The sequence below is a fragment of the Staurois parvus genome, unplaced genomic scaffold (assembly GCF_062004578.1).
Source record: "Staurois parvus isolate SC_StPar_1 unplaced genomic scaffold, SC_StPar_1.0 ptg000704l, whole genome shotgun sequence".
In the NCBI taxonomy this organism is placed as follows: domain Eukaryota; kingdom Metazoa; phylum Chordata; class Amphibia; order Anura; family Ranidae; genus Staurois; species Staurois parvus.
Window position 1 is genome coordinate 2,067,259 of NW_028318500.1, and position 18,607 is coordinate 2,085,865.

At 42.0% G+C, this 18,607-nt stretch overlaps 2 protein-coding genes across 2 annotated transcripts in view; both read right to left on the minus strand.

The window, feature by feature from the left end:
- LOC149445898 (immunoglobulin lambda-1 light chain-like) overlaps positions 1-18,607 on the minus strand; it is a 537,782-nt gene that overhangs the window by 491,672 nt on the left and 27,503 nt on the right. The window lies entirely within an intron of this gene.
- Positions 3,358-18,392, minus strand: LOC149445902 (uncharacterized). The gene is made up of 3 exons (XM_089653165.1): positions 18,272-18,392; positions 15,356-15,664; positions 3,358-3,704 (listed from the first exon to the last, which is right to left on the minus strand). The coding sequence occupies exons 1-3, from the start codon at positions 18,390-18,392 to the stop codon at positions 3,358-3,360; spliced, it is 777 nt and encodes a 258-aa protein (XP_089509291.1).

Below are 18,607 nucleotides of genomic sequence, written 5' to 3' on the forward strand. Positions count from 1 at the left end.
CCAGAAGTTGCTTTATTCTGTACATGTGAAACAGGATACAGCAGAATGAATGGTTTCCAGTATTATGCGGTCAAAAGATGATACTTTCTGTAGCGTACTATGCAGAATACATGTGTCCCTGTTACATGTGGACTGTTAGCTGCCTCCATGACACAGGAAGTGCTGAACTCAAGAAGAAGGGAGGAGCTTCATATACAAAGGAACTGTGTCATAGATCTCAGGGAGGTAATATAAAACAAATGCATTACCAAATAAGGCCACTGGATGGCAGCATTACTAACTATAGAAATATCCATAGGAAATGGTACAAAGAATAAACTATATGAATTCTCATGTACATTAACATAAATACTAACTGTGTAACAGCATACTGTGTCTGTATGCAACAGCGCTGCTCTTCCTCCCTATTCACACTGTGTGTGTCTATGGACACACAAAGCCCTATGGACACACACCTGTAAAATGGACTCACATTCAGAGTAGTATAAACCCAAATGAAGTTTATAATGGATTTGGAGGTAACTGAATCAAGAATAACAAAATAACACTGATAATAGCAGCAAATCTGATTACTCTTGGCAAATGTGAGCAAAAGTAACAACATTCACAGTAAAACAACAGTATCTGCTAGCAGGTCCGCTTTCAGAAATAATCCACTGCCTCCAGTCTGAGGGTACTGTTCAATCCCCAGTGAGCAGGAATGACTATCAATAACAGATAAGCCCACTGTGGGTCCTCAGAACAAGATAACAAGGATTAAATGTGAAATACAGAGAATTCCCAGTTATAATTGGTAGTGTCCCCTTTCAGAGCTCTATAATGTCTTCTGCATGCTTGTTGGGGCTCAATTGATGTGAAGTTGTGTCAGGGGGTGGATGGTAGTTCCTTTGAGTGGTCACATCAAAAAAAGTGAAGGAAAAGGAGAAGATTTAACACTTCCCTGACTGATGGTAAAGAATTAGTGCAAGGTTCCCTTTTAAAGCTCTAACCATGAACTGCGCTTGAAGTAGTTAATAGCAACAATTGACATAAATGTCTATGGACAAAGACAACTCCCTCTGAATATCAAAGGCAAAAATTGAACAGTAGTAAGAATCCTGCTCTGCAGAAAGGGAAATGGACTTGCTGATTTAGCTGGCACTGCTGTATTTTGGTCTGCGACTGTATGTCATGTGGTCAACTTGAACGATAACTGTACTGCAGATATATTCCAAAAATGGTGCTGGTATAACTAGGCTGTAAAGTGGGGCATGTGATGTTCACAACAAAGCAGATTGCTTTGCGATAAACTATCAATGTTCACTTCATTAGTGCATGCATAGGTCCACTGGTGGAACTACCAGGGTTGCAACTGTCGCAATTGTGACCGGGTCCTGGAGTTCCGCCACTGTGGAGAGGGGTCCCAAGATAGTGGAACAAAGTTTACACACTTAGCTCCACTCCTGTCAGCTGTGGCTGCCATCTTCTGCTCTCTGCTTTCTCCCCTGCGCTGGCTGCCTCTCCCCAACTTACCAATGATCTTCTTTGCGAGCTGTCATTGGTTGCTGGGACTGCCCATTATCCAACCAATGACACTCTTTTGACACTGCACACACTGGAGGGGAGGAAAATAGCCGTAGGGCCACAGCCACTCCACCTCCCAGCTCCGCCCCTCAACTCCGGCTCCCAGCCTCCCACACTTACTGGCTTGCAGCTGCTTCTGAGTCCTGGTAAGGCAATCTATGGGCTGGGACACTAATATAAGGGGATCTTTCTGGAGGTCTCTAAGGAAGGGGGGGGGTGCTGAAACAAAGGGGGTCGTTTTGATCTAATGGAGATTTCTAAGGAAAGGTGGGACTGATATAAGAGGACTGTGAGCTAATAGGGGTCCCTAAAGGGGGGTGCTAATTGCTGCTCTGTATTATGAATGAGGTGACACTGACCCCTCTAACAGAAATGTTATTTAATCACAGAATATAAAGCATAGCTTATACTACAAAAAAAATTGTTGTGCGTTCCTAAATTGTTTGGGTTTGACTTGAAGAAAAGGTGGCAATCCTATGCAGAATATGTGAAAGGGTCCCGCGGGATTGTAATAAAGGGCCCTGGGACCAGTGGAAAGGAGCATGGGACAGGGTCAGGGGGGCCCTTTATGGTTTCTTGCACTGGGGCCCTGAAGGTTCTAGTTACGCCTCTGCATGGGTCTCTCTCACCCGATCAATGTGGTTTGGTGGATTGGTGCGATTCGTTTTTCACAATAGATAGGGACAGTCCACGGGCCCTCTGGCTCAGATGTGGCATTCCGCTCTGTCTCATGCTGTCAGAGTGACCTACTTGGCTGGGTAGCGGGCTGGGCGGTCAGTAAGTTCTTTCCGCTCTCTCTCTCCAATCCTGGCTCTGAGGCCTAGTTCAGCACTTCAGCTGTCAGCACAACTCCTTCTCCTCCAATCTCCCTCTGCACTCTCCTGGCTAATCTCCCAGGCTTTGATATTTATATGCCCCACCCACACACTACCTCTCCTGGAAAATGTAGTCCCAGACACTCTGCGTATCAGCCAAGTCCTTCTTTTCAGAAATACAAGTTCCAGAGGGCTGTCCTGTCAATGTGAGTAACCCTACATAGCAGGCCACTGCCATCTAATGTCCACTTTAATGTATTGCACGTAATAACATTTCAATGGGTTACATTTGCTTATTACTTTTTGGCTATTAACCACTTGTCCTCCAGAGGATTTACCCCCCTTCCTGACTGGGGCATTTTTTGCAATACAGCACTGCGTTACTTTAACTGATAATTGCACGGTCATGCAACACTGTACATAAATGAAATTTATGTTATTTCTTTCTCCACAAATAGAGCTTTTTTCAGTGGTATTTGATCATCTCTGCAGTTTTTGTTTTTTGCGCTATAAACAAAAAAAGACTGTCAATTTTGAAAACAAATATTTTTGACATTTTGCTATAAAACATACCCAATAAAAAAATGTTAAAATTAATTTCTTAAATTAGGCCAAAATGTATTCTGCTTCATTTCTTTGCTAAAACAAATCCCAATATGTTAAATTAATTGGTTTACATGAAAGCTATAGTGTTTACAAATGGTGATATATATACTGGAATTTTTTTTTTTTATATATACTGTACTAGTATTGGTGGTGATCAGCTGGCCGGGACCCGGTGATTGATATCTGGTGCACCCAATGGCAGTGTGGTTAGGGTGGCTTACCCAGAACTGCAAAATCAGTTATATTTATGTGATTTTGCACAAAGCGGCTGCCCTGTAGCAGTATATTTGCTATAGGATGGTAGGTAAGTGGCTAAAATAGATATTTAAATAAGCATGTACAGGGAACAAAAGGGGAAGTTGCTATTAGTGTCTCACTGTGTGTGAATTTGTAGCACTGTGTGCGCACTACCAGTCCATAGAGCACAGTAATAATCCCCGTCATCTGCAGCCTGTACATTACTGATGGACAGAACGCTTGAGCCTCCTTGGATGGATCCAGTAAAACGTTCAGAGGTTCCTGGGGGTTTTATATTATGATTATTGGCTCCATCACTACCTGTCAAACCTTTAGGAACACTCCCAGGTGACTGATATACCCAGCGTGGCCAGTTACCACCAGCTACAGAGCCATCACTACGACCACAGGACAAAATGACATTACCACCAAGAGACGCGGTTATTGTGGGTTCCTGGATGACAGTAAACTGAGCCACAGAATCTGCAATAAAAATGAGAGAATGATAATAGTAAAAGAAAAATCATATTCAGTAATCTTAATAAAGTATAAAATGTGAATTACAGGAAAAATAAGTGAGGAAAGTGAAGACCGTCCAGAACATGATCAGGATGATGAGGAATCACTTTGACAGAACAGAGTTTAGTTGAATCCTTCTCATTCTCATAGTTATATTCTGTATATAAACCACGCCTTTCTATGCAAAGTGTCTCAGATTCATTTGCCAACTGCAAATTCATTTTTTCTTCTAAATGCCTTTTTTCTCTAGTTAATAGTTATTGTTTTATCTAGTTTTAATTAAGTACTGTAAGTACATATTTCTGCCTGAATTTAAACAAAAAAATTGCTTTTGTAGTCAAATGATTTTTACTTGCTTGACTTACTGTATATGTAAGTATGAAAAGTCTAGAAAAGATAGGAAAAAGCATAATTTTAGCTTTGAAACAATGGCAGAGAATAAAGGTTATAACAATTTAGGACCCTTTCACACCAGCAGGGCTAATGCAACTCTGTACTGTGAACATTGCTGGTTACAATACATTGTACTTTAATGAAACATCAAAATGATTTTTTCTTTACTGTGTCAATGTTTCCAAGCTTTTCATACCATGAACCACACAAGATGTAAGAAAAGAAAAACTGTTTATAGCTTGTCCCCATTCTATCCAAAAGTACAAATAGGTTTTAAATGTTTATTTAATACATGGATGGGGTCAGTCTGTCAGGCACCACATCCCAAATAAATCCAATAAAGAAAACAAAAAAGGGGGGCACCGTGGACCCCCTATGTAAAACAATCCACTCAGTTTAAAATAGAAATGATAGACATTTTTGTGTGTGTATATGTATACACACACACAAACACACACACACACACACACACACACACACACACAAAAAGATATCCAAAGTCTTGTATATACCACTCAGTACTGTTCAATCACTTAATAAGTGATTGAACAGTACTGATTGGCATATTCAAGGCTTTGGATATCTTTTTATATTCGTTTCCATCTTTATAAAGTTCCATTACCTTGTTACGCAGGTCTTTTGACAGTTCTTTTCTGTTCCCCATGGCTCAGCATCTAGCCTGCTCAGTGTACCCATGTGAGAGCTAACAATCTATTTATACACAGAGGCTAATCACAATTTAAAAAGCCAAAGATGTGGGAAATTACTCTTAATTGCCTTTTTAACTTGTGTGTGACACCTTGTTTGTTTGTACCAAGGTCAAACTGTAAGGGAATTCCCATGAGACGGCTGGTGAATAGACGTGCACATGTGCACAGAAATGCGCAATCGTGCACACGCACAACGAAGATTGGCGCCAGACGGACTATTTAAAAGGTGCCTCTGCCTGTGCTGAGTGCTGACTGGTCTTCAGCTGTTCCCCGTTTCCTGCTCATTCCTGTGTGATTTCCTTGTTGCTGACCCGGCTTTTTCCTGACCTGACTCTGATTACTCTCCTGCCCAATACTTGTTCCTGACTTTGGCTCTGCTTTTGACTTTGGCTTGCTTATGATTTGGTACCTCGCTGTCCGCCCATTGATGACCCCGGCTATTCCTATGACATTGCTCCTGTCTCTCATCCCAGCTTCCTGTCTTACTCTGGTGCACACCTGGCGACCTACCACACCAGCTCTGCATATCACTACTGTTCCTGAATTGGAGGTTCATCAGTCTTTCAAAGTCTCCAGCTGAAAGAGCTGCAAACAACATCTGCTGACGCTCTCGTGCCCCTGGTCCCTAGACACCCTCTGTTCCACTTCCAGTGGGGTCAGGGCTAGTGACACAAGTGAGACCGACCTCGTCATTTCAGTCTCCAATCAGGTACGTGACAGTACCAGTCAGCCAATGATGGAGTCTGAAAGGGAGGCCTCTGCAATGGGGGACATCTGTCAATCAATCTCTGCCTTGTCTTACATGGTGCCGAGTTTGCAAAGAAATCTTGAGCATATGGAAAATCAACTACCAGCCAAGTCAGATGTCTCAACAGCCATGGGTCCCTCTGCAGTCTCAGACATAACTACCCAGACAGAGCTCAGCATGATTCATGGAACTTCTCCTCTCTACCGGAACCCCGGGTGCCAATGTCTGAGTATTTCACGGGAGACCGCAGGAAGTTTCGAACCTTTCGTAACTCCTGTGAGCTATATTTTTCTCTGCTACCAAGAACCTTTGCATCACAAAGCACCAAAGGGGGATTCATTATTTCACTCCTTCAGAATGAACCCCAATCCTGGGAACACCACTTTCGTGAGCAACATGATTCGGCTCTGACTTCTATGGACTCTTTTTTTTCTCAGCGATGTCGCAACTTTACTCTGATCCCTTCCGTCGTCAGACTGCAGAATCTATGCTTAGCAAGCTACAGCAAGGCCAAAGGCCTATAGAGGAATATGTCGCTGAGTTCCGTATATGGAGTTCTGACACTCAATGGAACGAGTCTGCTGTCGGCCATCAGTTTCACCTTGATCTCTCTAACATCTTGAAAGATGAGCTTGCCCAAGTTGGGGTACCAACCAGGCTAGAGGACCTGATAAACCTAGTCAATCAAATCGACCGACAGCTCCGGGAAAGGCAGGGTGAAAGAACTAGCAGGGGTGTCTTGATCTGCTCTGAAATAGAGACTCCTGTCCCCTCACCCACTGCTGTCGCATACGACATACTCTCCAGCAAAAGGGGGCATCATAATTCTCCTCGTAGGAGCTTTTGGAGACCACCTTTATCCTCTACTGAACATCTTCAATGACAAAACTCCAACCTCTGCCTCTACTGTGGTGATGCGGGTCACTATGTACTGACATGTCCAGTGAGACCTCTTAAGCCCTCTCCTAGCTGGTTACATATGATGCACCCACAAGGAACGCACCTCTTCTTCCTTCTTCACTTGCAACTTGCTGAAATAACTATTTCTGTTTTAGCAATTATAGACTCTGGTGCCTGTAGCGGTTTCATGGATTCTACCTTTGCTAATCAATACAATATTCCTCTCTGTACCAAGAAACAACGATTTTTGGTCCATCTGGCTGATGGCTCTGGTATCAGTTCTGGCCCAGTGACGCAAGAGACTATGCCAATCTTCTGCCACTCATCCTCCGGACATCAGGAACTTCTATGTCTGGATGTCATAACCTCACCAATGTTTCTGGTCATCCTCGGCATCCCCTGGCTAAGGGCGCACAACCCATCCATCAACTGGCTCTCTGGGGAAATCCTCTTTTCTTCTGAATACTGTCAGACTCATTGCGTTCCAAAGGAACCATGCGCAGTGACTCCTCTTATTAGCATCCATCCTGATCAGAGATGATGGAACTTGTCCCTGCTGCCTACCATGATTACTTGGATGTATTCAACAAAAAGAGTGCCAATGCTCTTTCCCCGCACCGGCCCTACGATTGTCCTATTGAACTCCTAACCGGTGCTGAGATCCCTTTTGGGCAAATTTACCCTCTCTCTGAATTGGAACTAGAGGTCCTCCGGAATTACATAGATGAAAGCCTGGAAAAGGGGTTTATTCGGCCCTCTACATCACCAGCGGGAGCTGGCATCTTCTTTGTTGAAAAGAAAAATCATACTCTTAGACCATGTGTGGACTATCGTGATCTCAATAAGATAACAGTCAAGAACCGCTATCCTCTTCCTCTGATTCCTGAATTGTTCCAAAGGCTACAAGGGGCATGTGTCTTTTCAAAACTAGATCTGAGAGGTGCATACAATTTAGTCAGAATTCGTGAAAGGGATGAATGGAAGACGGCCTTTCGAACACGCTTTGGGCACTTCGAATACATGGTTATGCCATTTGGCCTTTGTAATGCCCCAGCAACATTCCAACATTTCGTTAATGATATATTCCGGGACTATCTTGATTTATCTATCATTGTTTATTTGGATGACATCCTAGTCTTCTCAAGCTCAATAGAACGACACTGGGACCACGTGAAGAAGATACTAGGTAGGTTACGCCAACATCACCTCTATGCCAAAGCTGAAAAGTGCGAATTTGAGAAACAGACCATTCAGTTCCTCGGACTTGTGATTACTCCCGATGGCATTGCTATGGATCCTCAAAAAGTGACCTCTGTATTAGAGTGGCCCATCTCAGAAGACAGGAAAGCAGTACAACGTTTTGTGGGATTTGCTAATTTCTATAGGAAATTCATTAAGAACTTTTCCAGTATCATTGCACCAGTCATGCAGTTAACCAGGCAACATGTTGCTTTCAAATGGACTCCCGAGGCTCAAGCAGCTTTTGAACAACTAAAGACCTTATTCACTTCTGCGCCTATCCTAAAGCACCCAGATCCTGCTTTAGCTTATGTTCTCGAAGTAGACACTTCTGAAAATGCTGTTGGAGCTATATTGTCTCAACGACAAGGACTCAAGTTCCTCCTTCACCCTGTTGCCTTCTTCTCTAGAAAGTTAAGCTCCCCTGAAAGGAACTATGACGTAGGAGACAGGGAGTTGTTAGCCATCAAGGCGGCCCTTGAGGAATGGCGCTACTTGCTGTAGGGAGCTTCTCGCTTTGTGTTTCACTTGACATACCGTCCAGGATCAAATAACGGCAAACTCGATGCGCTCTCACGCATGTATCATGACCCAATAGTACCATCTGAGCCTGACACGATCCTGCCAGCTAAAAACTTTTTAAGGGACGGCCTGTATCTGCATAAAGAACAGATTTATATACCGGAATAACTCAGGACTCTCATACTTAAAAGATGCCATGACCATCCTTTAGCAGGTCACTTCGGGATCCACAAGACCTCAAATTTGGTCTCCCATTCCTTCTGGCGGCCAAACTTAATGAAAGATTGTAAAAATTACGTTAGATCTTGCTCGGTATGCCTCAAGTCTGATAGAGCCACAACCTGGGGCCTATTGGAATCCCTTCCAGTACCTGAAAAACCATGGAGTATGATTTCTCTGGACTTTATTGCAGAGCTTCCCCCATCTGAAGGGTTCACCACCATCTTTGTCGTGGTTGATCGTCTGTCAAAAATGGCCCATTTCATACCCCTGAGAGGGACTCCTTCTGCTGCTTAGACTGCTTCTGCTTTCATTAAAGAGATTGTGAGGTTACATGGTATTCCCAGCAATATCATATCCGATCGGGGAGTGCAGTTCACCTCTAAGTTCTGGAAAGCTCTCTGTGAGGCACTAGAGATCAAACTTCGCTTTTCTTCTTCGTATCATCCACAAATGAATGGACAAACTGAGAGGACAAACCAGACCCTTGAACAATATTTACGATGTTTCTCTTCTTACTCACAGGATGACTGGGTGTCTCTCCTTCCATTGGCAGAATTTGCATATAACAATTCCATCCACTCTGCTACCAAACAGTCCCCTTTTTATGCCAACTATGGATACCATCCTTCCTTCCTCCCTGAAATGCCGGGGGAACACGCTGTCCCGGCGGTACAGGAAAGGCTGTATTTCCTCAATAGGAATGGTCAAATGTTACAAGAAGCTATTTTGGAGGCTCAAGCAAATAACAAGAGATTTTTTGACAGAAAAAGAAGGGGGAATCTGAATCTGAAACCAGGAGATAAGGTTTGCTTATCCACAACAAACCTGAAATTGAGCTGCCCTTCAAAGAAGCTTGGTCCAAGGTACCTGGGACCATTTACAATCAAAAGAAAGATTAATCCTGTAGCTTTTGAATTAATGTTACCAAAGAATATGAAGATCTCTCCGGTATTCCATGTCTCTTTATTAAAACCAACAGTCCCAAGTCTATTTCCATATCGAGGTCCAGAATCTCCTGCTCCACTGCTTGTCAAAGGTAATGAGGAATATAAAGTAGAAGCCATCCTGGACTGTAGAAAGAGGGGTGGTCAGACCCAGTTCCTCATCAAATGGAAAGGCTACGGTCCAGAGGATAATTCCTGGGAACCATCCGCTAATGTCCATTCTCCACGGTTAGTGCAAGCTTACCTTCATCTTCATCCTAAAAAACAAGCTTTAGTAGGCATCCGGGGCAATGTAAGAGAATTCCCGTGAGACGGCCGGCGAATAGACGTGCACATGTGCACAGAAATGCGCAATCGCGCACACGCACGTGCACATGCACGGCGAAGATAGGCACCAGATGGACTATTTAAAAGGTGCCTCTGCCTGTGCTGAGTGCTGACTGGTCTTCAGCTGTTCCCCATTTCCTGCTCGTTCCTGTGTGATTTCCTTGTTGCTGACCCGGCTTGTTCCTGACCTGACTCTGATTACTCTCCTGCTTGATACTTGTTCCTGACTTCGGCTCTGCTCCTGACTTTGGCTTGCTTATGATTTGGTACCTCGCTGGTCGCCCGTTGATGACCCCGGCTATTCCTATAACATTGCTCCTGTCTCTCATCCCAGCTTCCTGTCTTACTCTGGTGCACATCTGGCAACCTACCATACCAGCTCTGGATATCACTACTGTACCTGAATCGGAGGTTCATCAGTCTTTCAAAGTCTCCAGCTGCAAGAGCTGCAAACAACATCTGCTGGCGGTCTTGTCCCGCTGGTCCCTAGACACCCTCTGTTCTGCTTCCAGTGGGGTCAGGGCTAGTGACACAAGTGAGGCCGACCTCTTCATTTCAGTCTCCAATCAGGTACGTGACACAAACATTCCAGGGTATGTAAGCTTTTGATCGCCACCATTTGCGTGATTTTTATTATTATGATTATTATGATTTAAAAAGAAGCCAAACAACTATGTGATATTAAATGACTTCATATGATCACTATCCTTAGATAAAAGACAGTTTTTTTGTCATGACTGGTCAAATTTTTCAAGGTCAATGCCAAATTTTCAGGATTCCTATCAGGGTGTGCAAACTTTTGACCACAACTGTATGTTATAGCTTTACACAACAAACATAGAAGGTCCTCATACACATTTGTTGTGTGTCTCAACGCATTTCATAGGACAAATCAAGAGGATTTAGAGGGGTATAAAATCTAAATGATTATCGAAAATAGAAAAAATATATTATTTACAACATAATGCACCCCTTATATATATATATATACACCGTAATATATACAAAAGTGATTACAAATTCCAATCCGCCACCAACCCAGATCAAGGGAGAAGTCTCATTGCCACTAGAACCCCCTAGGGTGAGTGCAAGAGCATTCCACAGAATCAGCTAACAAAAAGAGAGTAGCGGGGAGTAAGGCACATTACTACAAACATTTTAAATACTAAAACAAAAATATTATTTTATTAGGACCTACATAGGGGCATTGGAGTGAGGTCTAACCGAGGAGCAGTAGGAGGTATATTTTCAACCTATAAATCCGTCAAATTTAGTTTTTTTGGGGGTGATCAAATCAATGTTATGACTGCTTGGATCACTCAGTTTGATGGTTCCTCTCAACTACAAAAGACAAGGTAATAAGGTAATGAAGAGGGATGGCTATAAAAAAAACTCTACTAGAGTAATTGGGTACAGAAGACCCTAAAGCACACAGGTCTTACTAGGAGCCAGCCTGCTCTATAGGGATCATTATGCTGGTCCAGGTGGTATTCTAATTTAAGATTTTATCAGTGATTTAGAAGTAAAGTAGAAGTGAAGGGAAAATTGTTCTAGGTAGAGTTCAAGGACAATCTGCATATATATCTTCTTAACTGTCATAGCCTCCAAAGCCCATCCATTCATATCCCATTCTCAGCTATCTACCCTCACACGACAACCCCTTCAACATCACATGCACCTCAACCATACTAATCACACCGGTCCAAACCTAAATCCCCACATCAGAGTACTCCAGCCATCCATTCATCCAAAATCCGGTCCCATCCACTCTACACATCCCACATCCATGTATCTAATCCACTAAATATCATCCAGCTTACACCTCCCACAGAGTACTCCAAATATCCACTCATCCAAACCTTAGTCCCATCTGCCCTACACATCCCATGTCCTCTCATCCGATCCACTCAATCCCATCCCTTCTACACATCTCACAGCCATGCATGCATAACCCAGGCACACCACACCATTGCACCCCACATATAACCAAACCCCACCCAAATCAAACTAAAACACAAGTTTCCCCATTCCAGTGCCAAAACCCTACCTCATATCCACACAATTCACAAGGACAAAACAATGGCAGTTCCCGCTTCCCTTGCAACCATACCCAACCCTGATTCACCAAATCCACAGCCACCCATTCTTATCACCCAGTTCAATAAGTGGTGTTACACAAGATTCTCCCCATAAACATGAAGCAGGGCCCAATGAAGCATTTTAGCATTTATCCGTATTCCTCAGTAGTGTGTGCGTATGGTTAGGAGGACAATACTTAGAATACACAGGGCAAAAGTGTATTACTACATGCCCAAGCCTGCATCATTCCCCCACACTGGAGTGAGCCGAGCAAGGGGAGACATGGCAGATAGTAAGTCAACATCTATTCTTGCTTACCTCTCCAGTCATTACCAGAACACCCTTGGGGAAATGTGTGTAAGTATCAGGAGGGCCCAACAGCAGAAGATCACCCCTAGAGAAAAGTGGGGAAAGGAAAACTTTATACTTTGCGACTTTTACAGCAGCAAACAAAAAAATATTTATACACAGAAAGGGAAAAAAGAGAAAAATAAAAAAACAATCAATTTAACATATAATCATAAATCACTTATGGCAACAATATTTGGCACCACTGGACAGGTTAATGACCCTAAAAGAATTCCATTATTACCACACCAAGAAAAAGGATTTAAACCCTAATCTGACTCATGCTGATAAGTACATTTCTTAGGTCTTTAAGAATCCAAACCTGTATCTGCTATAGGAAGTTTTTATAGCTCAGCATCTTGTTTAGTCCAGGTTTAACTGTGCCGGATATCGTATGTACTCTCCAGCGCCTCAGGATATGCACAGCCAAAAGGGAAGCCAAGGGTACCAGGACAGCGACAACCAAAGGAAATGTTCTAGGGGTACAGCCCTCCTCAGACGGGGAAATCAGCCACTGGATAGAGAGAAAACAGGTGGCGCACACACCTAGTGCATTATCCAAGGTTTATTGTAGGAATGAAATAATAAAAACATACTCACAGACGAAGCATGTATCTAAAAAGCATAGGTTTAACTGTGGCCTCAGGTTTCTCTATAGAAATGGCCTATTGTTGGAGTACCTGTTTGTCCAATCACCCCCCTGGGATTTTTAAGAATGTGCTCTAATGCCATGAATGTCATGTAAGAAGTATCAAGAAGTATCAAATTATGTCTCATCCCTATGTGTCTTCCAATTGGAGTCACCATTTTATCATTTGATGTATAGAAAATGTGGTCAATAAGCCTATGTTTAAAATGTCTAATTGTTTTTCCTACATAAAGGAAACCACATACACATTATATTAGGTACACCACTCCCGTGGTGTCACAAGTTATTTCACATTTTGAATTAAACCATTCTTTGTTTGGCAAGGTCACGAGTGAATTCTTTACTCAAGGGCATTGTGGGCAGTTGCTGCATCTAAAAGGTCCTTTACTTCTCGGCTATCTCTGGAATTTGGTTAGAGCACAGTGGCTCCTGACTAACTTTTCTCTAATTGATATCAATCTCCTGAAAACAATATCAGGAGATCTTCTTACATGTTTAGCCAAAACATCATCTCCTGTTAAGAGATACCAATATTTTTTTCATGTTATCATGAATCTGACCATGCTGTTTGCCAAAACTTGGTTGATGTCAAAGCTCTGTGATATACTTTCTTTAATACTGATCTGCTATAGCCTCTGGCTTGAAAGAGTTTTGTCTGATGTTTAAATTAATTTTCATCCATACAGTTACATCATAACCAGACATACAGTCCATATGGAATACTGTGAATCAGTGCCTGTGGATGTGAGCTCTGTGCATGTAGGATTGTGTTCCCTGCTGTGGGTTTTCTATAAAGAGTTGCAGCCACACTCCCATCCTCCTGCACAAAAAATGTTCATGTCTAAAAATGGTATCTTAATAGTATCACAATGCATAGTGAATTTCAATTTAAAATGATTTATATTCAAAACTTACATAAACACCTGTAATTCAAAGTCCCCGACCGTATTAAAAAGACATCATCTATGTACCTGCGCTAACAAAGAATGTGGTACAGGTACATAGACAAAGCCTCACAAGAAAATATACATATAGAAAAGTGTCTATCTTAGCCTCTCAGGTAAAGGTTTCTATAAGAGGGCCCACAGTATGTGCCCAAAGCCTTGCACCTGGAGGTACTGGTCAAAGACAAAGTAATTTTTATAGTCAAAATGAATTGCAATAATTTATTCAGAATCTCCTTGAACAACCACGTGGATTGATCCTGTTCCTGTAACGTGAGGGATTAGAAAAAAAATCAACAAATTAGCTAGCTTTTTTTTGTTCAAAATGGAACTTTACCAATAACAACTTGATAAAATAAAATGTTTCTTAGCACGGAAGAAACATTCTACATTATTAATTATGCTACAAAAATGAGTGTGTGGTGTAAATTCCCTCCAGCATTGTTCCTGTTTCTTCTTGCCAAAGACTGCTATTTTGCTGAATCCCAAAACCCCTGAGCAGCATTTAATCTTTAGGCTGTCAGCAAATCGGTCTCTAGTGGCTCTGATTGTCAGTTCCTAAAAAAAGAGAGCAACTGAGCATGTGCAGAGCAGAGTAAGACGGTGTTTTACTGGATTTTAAATAGTATAGGCACTCATTTTTTTGTTTTATATAGCTATACCTGTAAAAAGGCCCAGCCTGAAGTGATCTGGCAGGATTTCATTTTCTGACTAAAATTCCACCTTAAAAAAAATGTTTGCTTAAAAAAAAAATGGAGATATATTTAGGTTGCAGTCCTTTCTGTGACTGAAATATAAAATATATATATATATAAAATAGAAAAAACCTTATGCGCTTCTATAGGTATAGATAGGACTATTGAAAAAAGCTGCAAACAGCTAGACCTAGACACCACTAGTGCAAGGAAACAAAACAAATAAAATGGTGATGCGCTAATATCAATAGTACTAAGGACACAATAATTCGAAAAGTGTGGAGAGAAAAAATAACCCCAAAACAGAGGTTTTTTTTGTGCACTTTTATTTAGGACTATACATATATATATATATATATATATATATATATGTATAGTATGTGTATGGTGTAGGCGACCTACATATCTGATTTTCTTTGATAATTAATTTTTTACATCACATACACCAGTATGTTTAATTAATTACACAACCATAATGGTTATTTATTAATGAAATATTATCATTTTTATATTTTTATTTATTCACCGTGGAAAGTATAAAATGCACCATAGTAGCTCACAAGAATCACGTTTTTATTTTATACTAAAATTTTCAGTTCCCATCTTTGCTCGCAGAATTCTGCCATTTGTTTTTTATAAGCTCGCAAATCATTTATAATGCTCAATGAAAGATGCAATATAAAAGTGTACACAATTAGAACAGTAATGAATAGAAACCATTTATAACTACTCTAGCTGCTCTCAGACCAGTGAAAAGAATATTCTGTGAGGTTGCTACACGTACAGATTATTTATTATTCTTTAGCTATTTAAACAAGTATGTATGAGGAACAAAAGGGGAAGTTTATATTAGTGTCTCACTGTGTGTAAATTTGTAGCACTGTGCATGCACTACCAGTCCATAGAGCACAGTAATAATCCCCGTCATCTGCAGCCTGTACATTACTGATAGACAAAACGCCTGAGCTTCCTTGGATGGATCCAGTAAAACGTTCAGAGGTTCCTGGGGGTTTTACATTATGATTACTGGCTCCATTACTACCTGTTAAAAGTTTAGGAACACTCCCAGGTGACTGATATACCCAGTGTGGGTAGTTACTACCAGCTACAGAGCCATCACTATGACCACAGGACAAAATTACATTACCACCAAGAGACGCGGTTATTGTGGGTTCCTGGATGATAGTAAACTGAGCCACAGAATCTGCAATAAAAAGGAGAGAATGATGATAGTAAAAAAAATCCTAATATGTTCTCATAGTTATACTCTGTATATAAACCACACCTTTCTATGCAAAGTTTTTCAAATTTTATTGGCTGTCAGCAGCCTCCACCTACTATATACTTCTGATAAAAATCATTATATGTGCTAAAGAAAAAATTATGCCTAGTTTTCATCTACAACTTACAGTCTATTCTCATTTAAGTAGTGTAATTACTGTCTGTGTGAGTTCTGTCTGAATTAAAAAAAATTCAGTGATATGCTTTTACAGTCAAATGATTTTTACTTGTTTGATTTATTTGTAAATATGTAATGTCTATAAAAGTGATGAAAAAGCATTATTCTAGCATTGAAACATTTTCAGAAAATAAAAGTTACTACAATTTAGGGTCCTTTCACACCTGCAAAGCTAACACAGCTCTGCACTGTGATTTCTTTTTTATTTTATATAATTATAAATTCAAAAATATATTTCATTTACCTGCATGCATTGTAGCACATTGTGATGTGATGTCGTGTGTCACAACAGGCTGTGGTGAAAATAAGTCATGTGTGTCTTACCTTACTTTCAGTGCACAACAATGCACTGTAGTGCTGTAAATGGAGCATGTGGGCAGTCCTGGATAGGACTGTTCCATGCAGTGCAGCACTTTATAAAGGGATGAGGCTCTGAATGGTCGAAGACAATCATATATATCTAAAAAGTATTAGGCAAGTAGTATATGTAGATCTTCACTGTTGAATGAAAAAGGGTAAAACCCCCTGTTGATTTTTTTTCAATGTCCATGTCAAGGTTTATAAACTCTTTTTACCATGGACCACAGAAGATGTAAAAAATGGTTCTAGCTCTTCCCCATTCTATCCAAAAGTACAAAAAGACTTGATATTAGGTTCTGATGTACAAAAAAAAAAAGTTTGCTTATAAAAACTTTTTAAATTGGGGAATACGTTTAAGCTGTAGTCCATTATGTGTCTGAAATCTGAACTGTATTTCGCTGTATACTCCTGCTGAAATGTTCCAAACATTGTAGCCTGCTGGACTTCCATAATTATAAATGGAGAGTCCGGACTGTGCAGCCAGATCACAGGACTTAGCATAAAGTGTACTCAGACCAAGGTGGAATAATCAGAAGGATCTGGGATCCTCAGCTGTTATACGATAGTAGAGATCAGCACTGGAATAAGTGCAAAAGTGTTCTCCCCTCTTTTCCTTAAGCTGAGATAACCAGAGCTTACTTATCTACACATACAGAGACCAGGTAGGTGAAGGGTGGAGAAATGACAGCCACAGCATGCTGGCTGTAAGATTACCACCTTTTGGTTCATGGAAAACCAATGGGTTAGGAAATGTGTGGGGTTGTGACATGGTAAAACTAAACTTAGCCATAATGACCTTGGTGAAAAAGAGCCAGAGTTTCAATAATGTTATTATATCATAAATGTGTCCAAACTGTGCAGAAAGAAAAAGTGGGAAGAGTGGACAAGTGTCAGGGCTGGAGTGGTGGAATGGTCAGGCAGGCCTTATGGTAAGGTCACTCACCAACTGGCGACAGCCTCTGGTGACCCACAGACCGGAGTCCCTCAGGGCGCGGAGTCTAAGCCCCAGGCTGCCCTTCACCAGGGCCCCTGATGGTGGGGATGGACTTGACGCAGCCTGAGACAAGGTCGCGACCCCCGAGTAACCCCGGCTGCGGTAACGGCTGCCGCCAATGGCGTATAGCGGGTAGGGGCCAGATGGGAAGACGTATAGCGTGGTCGGACAGGCCAGGTCGATAATAGCGGAACAGACAGTACAATACGGTAGGCAAGAATACTCAGGTCACGGGCCGGGTTCAGCAACGGGAGGTCAGGTAATGGAATAACGCAGAGAATGGTCAGAACGGGCCAAGGGTCAGAGCAAGAGGAGTCTTTGTCAAAGCCGAGTCGGTTTCCAGGAGAGCAACAAGAGCAGAACAAGAGCTTGCTGCAATGCAACATACAGGACACGAATGCAAAGAACGGCTGGAACCGACAGACTTGAATGTGATAAGCCGCACCCTCCTGGGAGGAGCTGCAGAGGACTGAGAGCATAAAGGATCCCACAATGCTTAGCAGACACCCAAGATGGATGTCAGCACATGGAGAAGCACAAACCCTGAGGAAAGGTAGGACCTTGACAACAGGACTGCAACATCAAGAACCAAATTATTCATTGATAGTTGTAATAGTGAGAACTGTCCACTGAACACTGATAGTGCTGAAGGATGAAATGAAAACCAACTGTGTAACCCATTAAAATGTTTTTACTTGCAATACATTAAAGTGGACATTAGATGGCAGTGGCCTGCTATGTAGGGTTACTCACATTGCCAGGACAGCCCTCTGGAACTTGTATTTCTGAATAGCAGGACTTGGCTGATAAGCAGAGTGTCTGGGACTACATATTCCAGGAGAGGTAGTGTGTGGGCGGGGGACTATAAATATCAAAGCCTGGGAGATTGGCCAGGAGACTGTGGAGGGAGATTGAAGGAGAAGGAGTTGTGCTTACAGGTGAAGTGCTGAACTAGGCCTCGGAGCCAGGATTGGAGAGAGAGCGAGGAAAGAACTTACTGACCGCCCAGCTTGCCATGCTGCCAGGCAGGCTACTCTGATAGCAGGAGACAGAGCGGAACACCAAGTCTGAACCAGAGGGCCCGTGGACCGTCCCTGTCGATTGGTAAAGATGGATCATGGTTCCTGGAGAGTAATCCCACAAACCTGGTGCTGTAAATCTTTAAATGGTGTGCATCCCCGCAGTGATCATATGAAATAAGTGGACCCTCACCTTCTTAGTGCTGTACATTACATACTCCTGACCGAAGTGCTTCTTCTCTCAGCAGTTGTAGGTTGTTCTTACTTAAAGTAACTAAACCCAAGACCCTGCATTCATTATATCTGGTCTCCCAC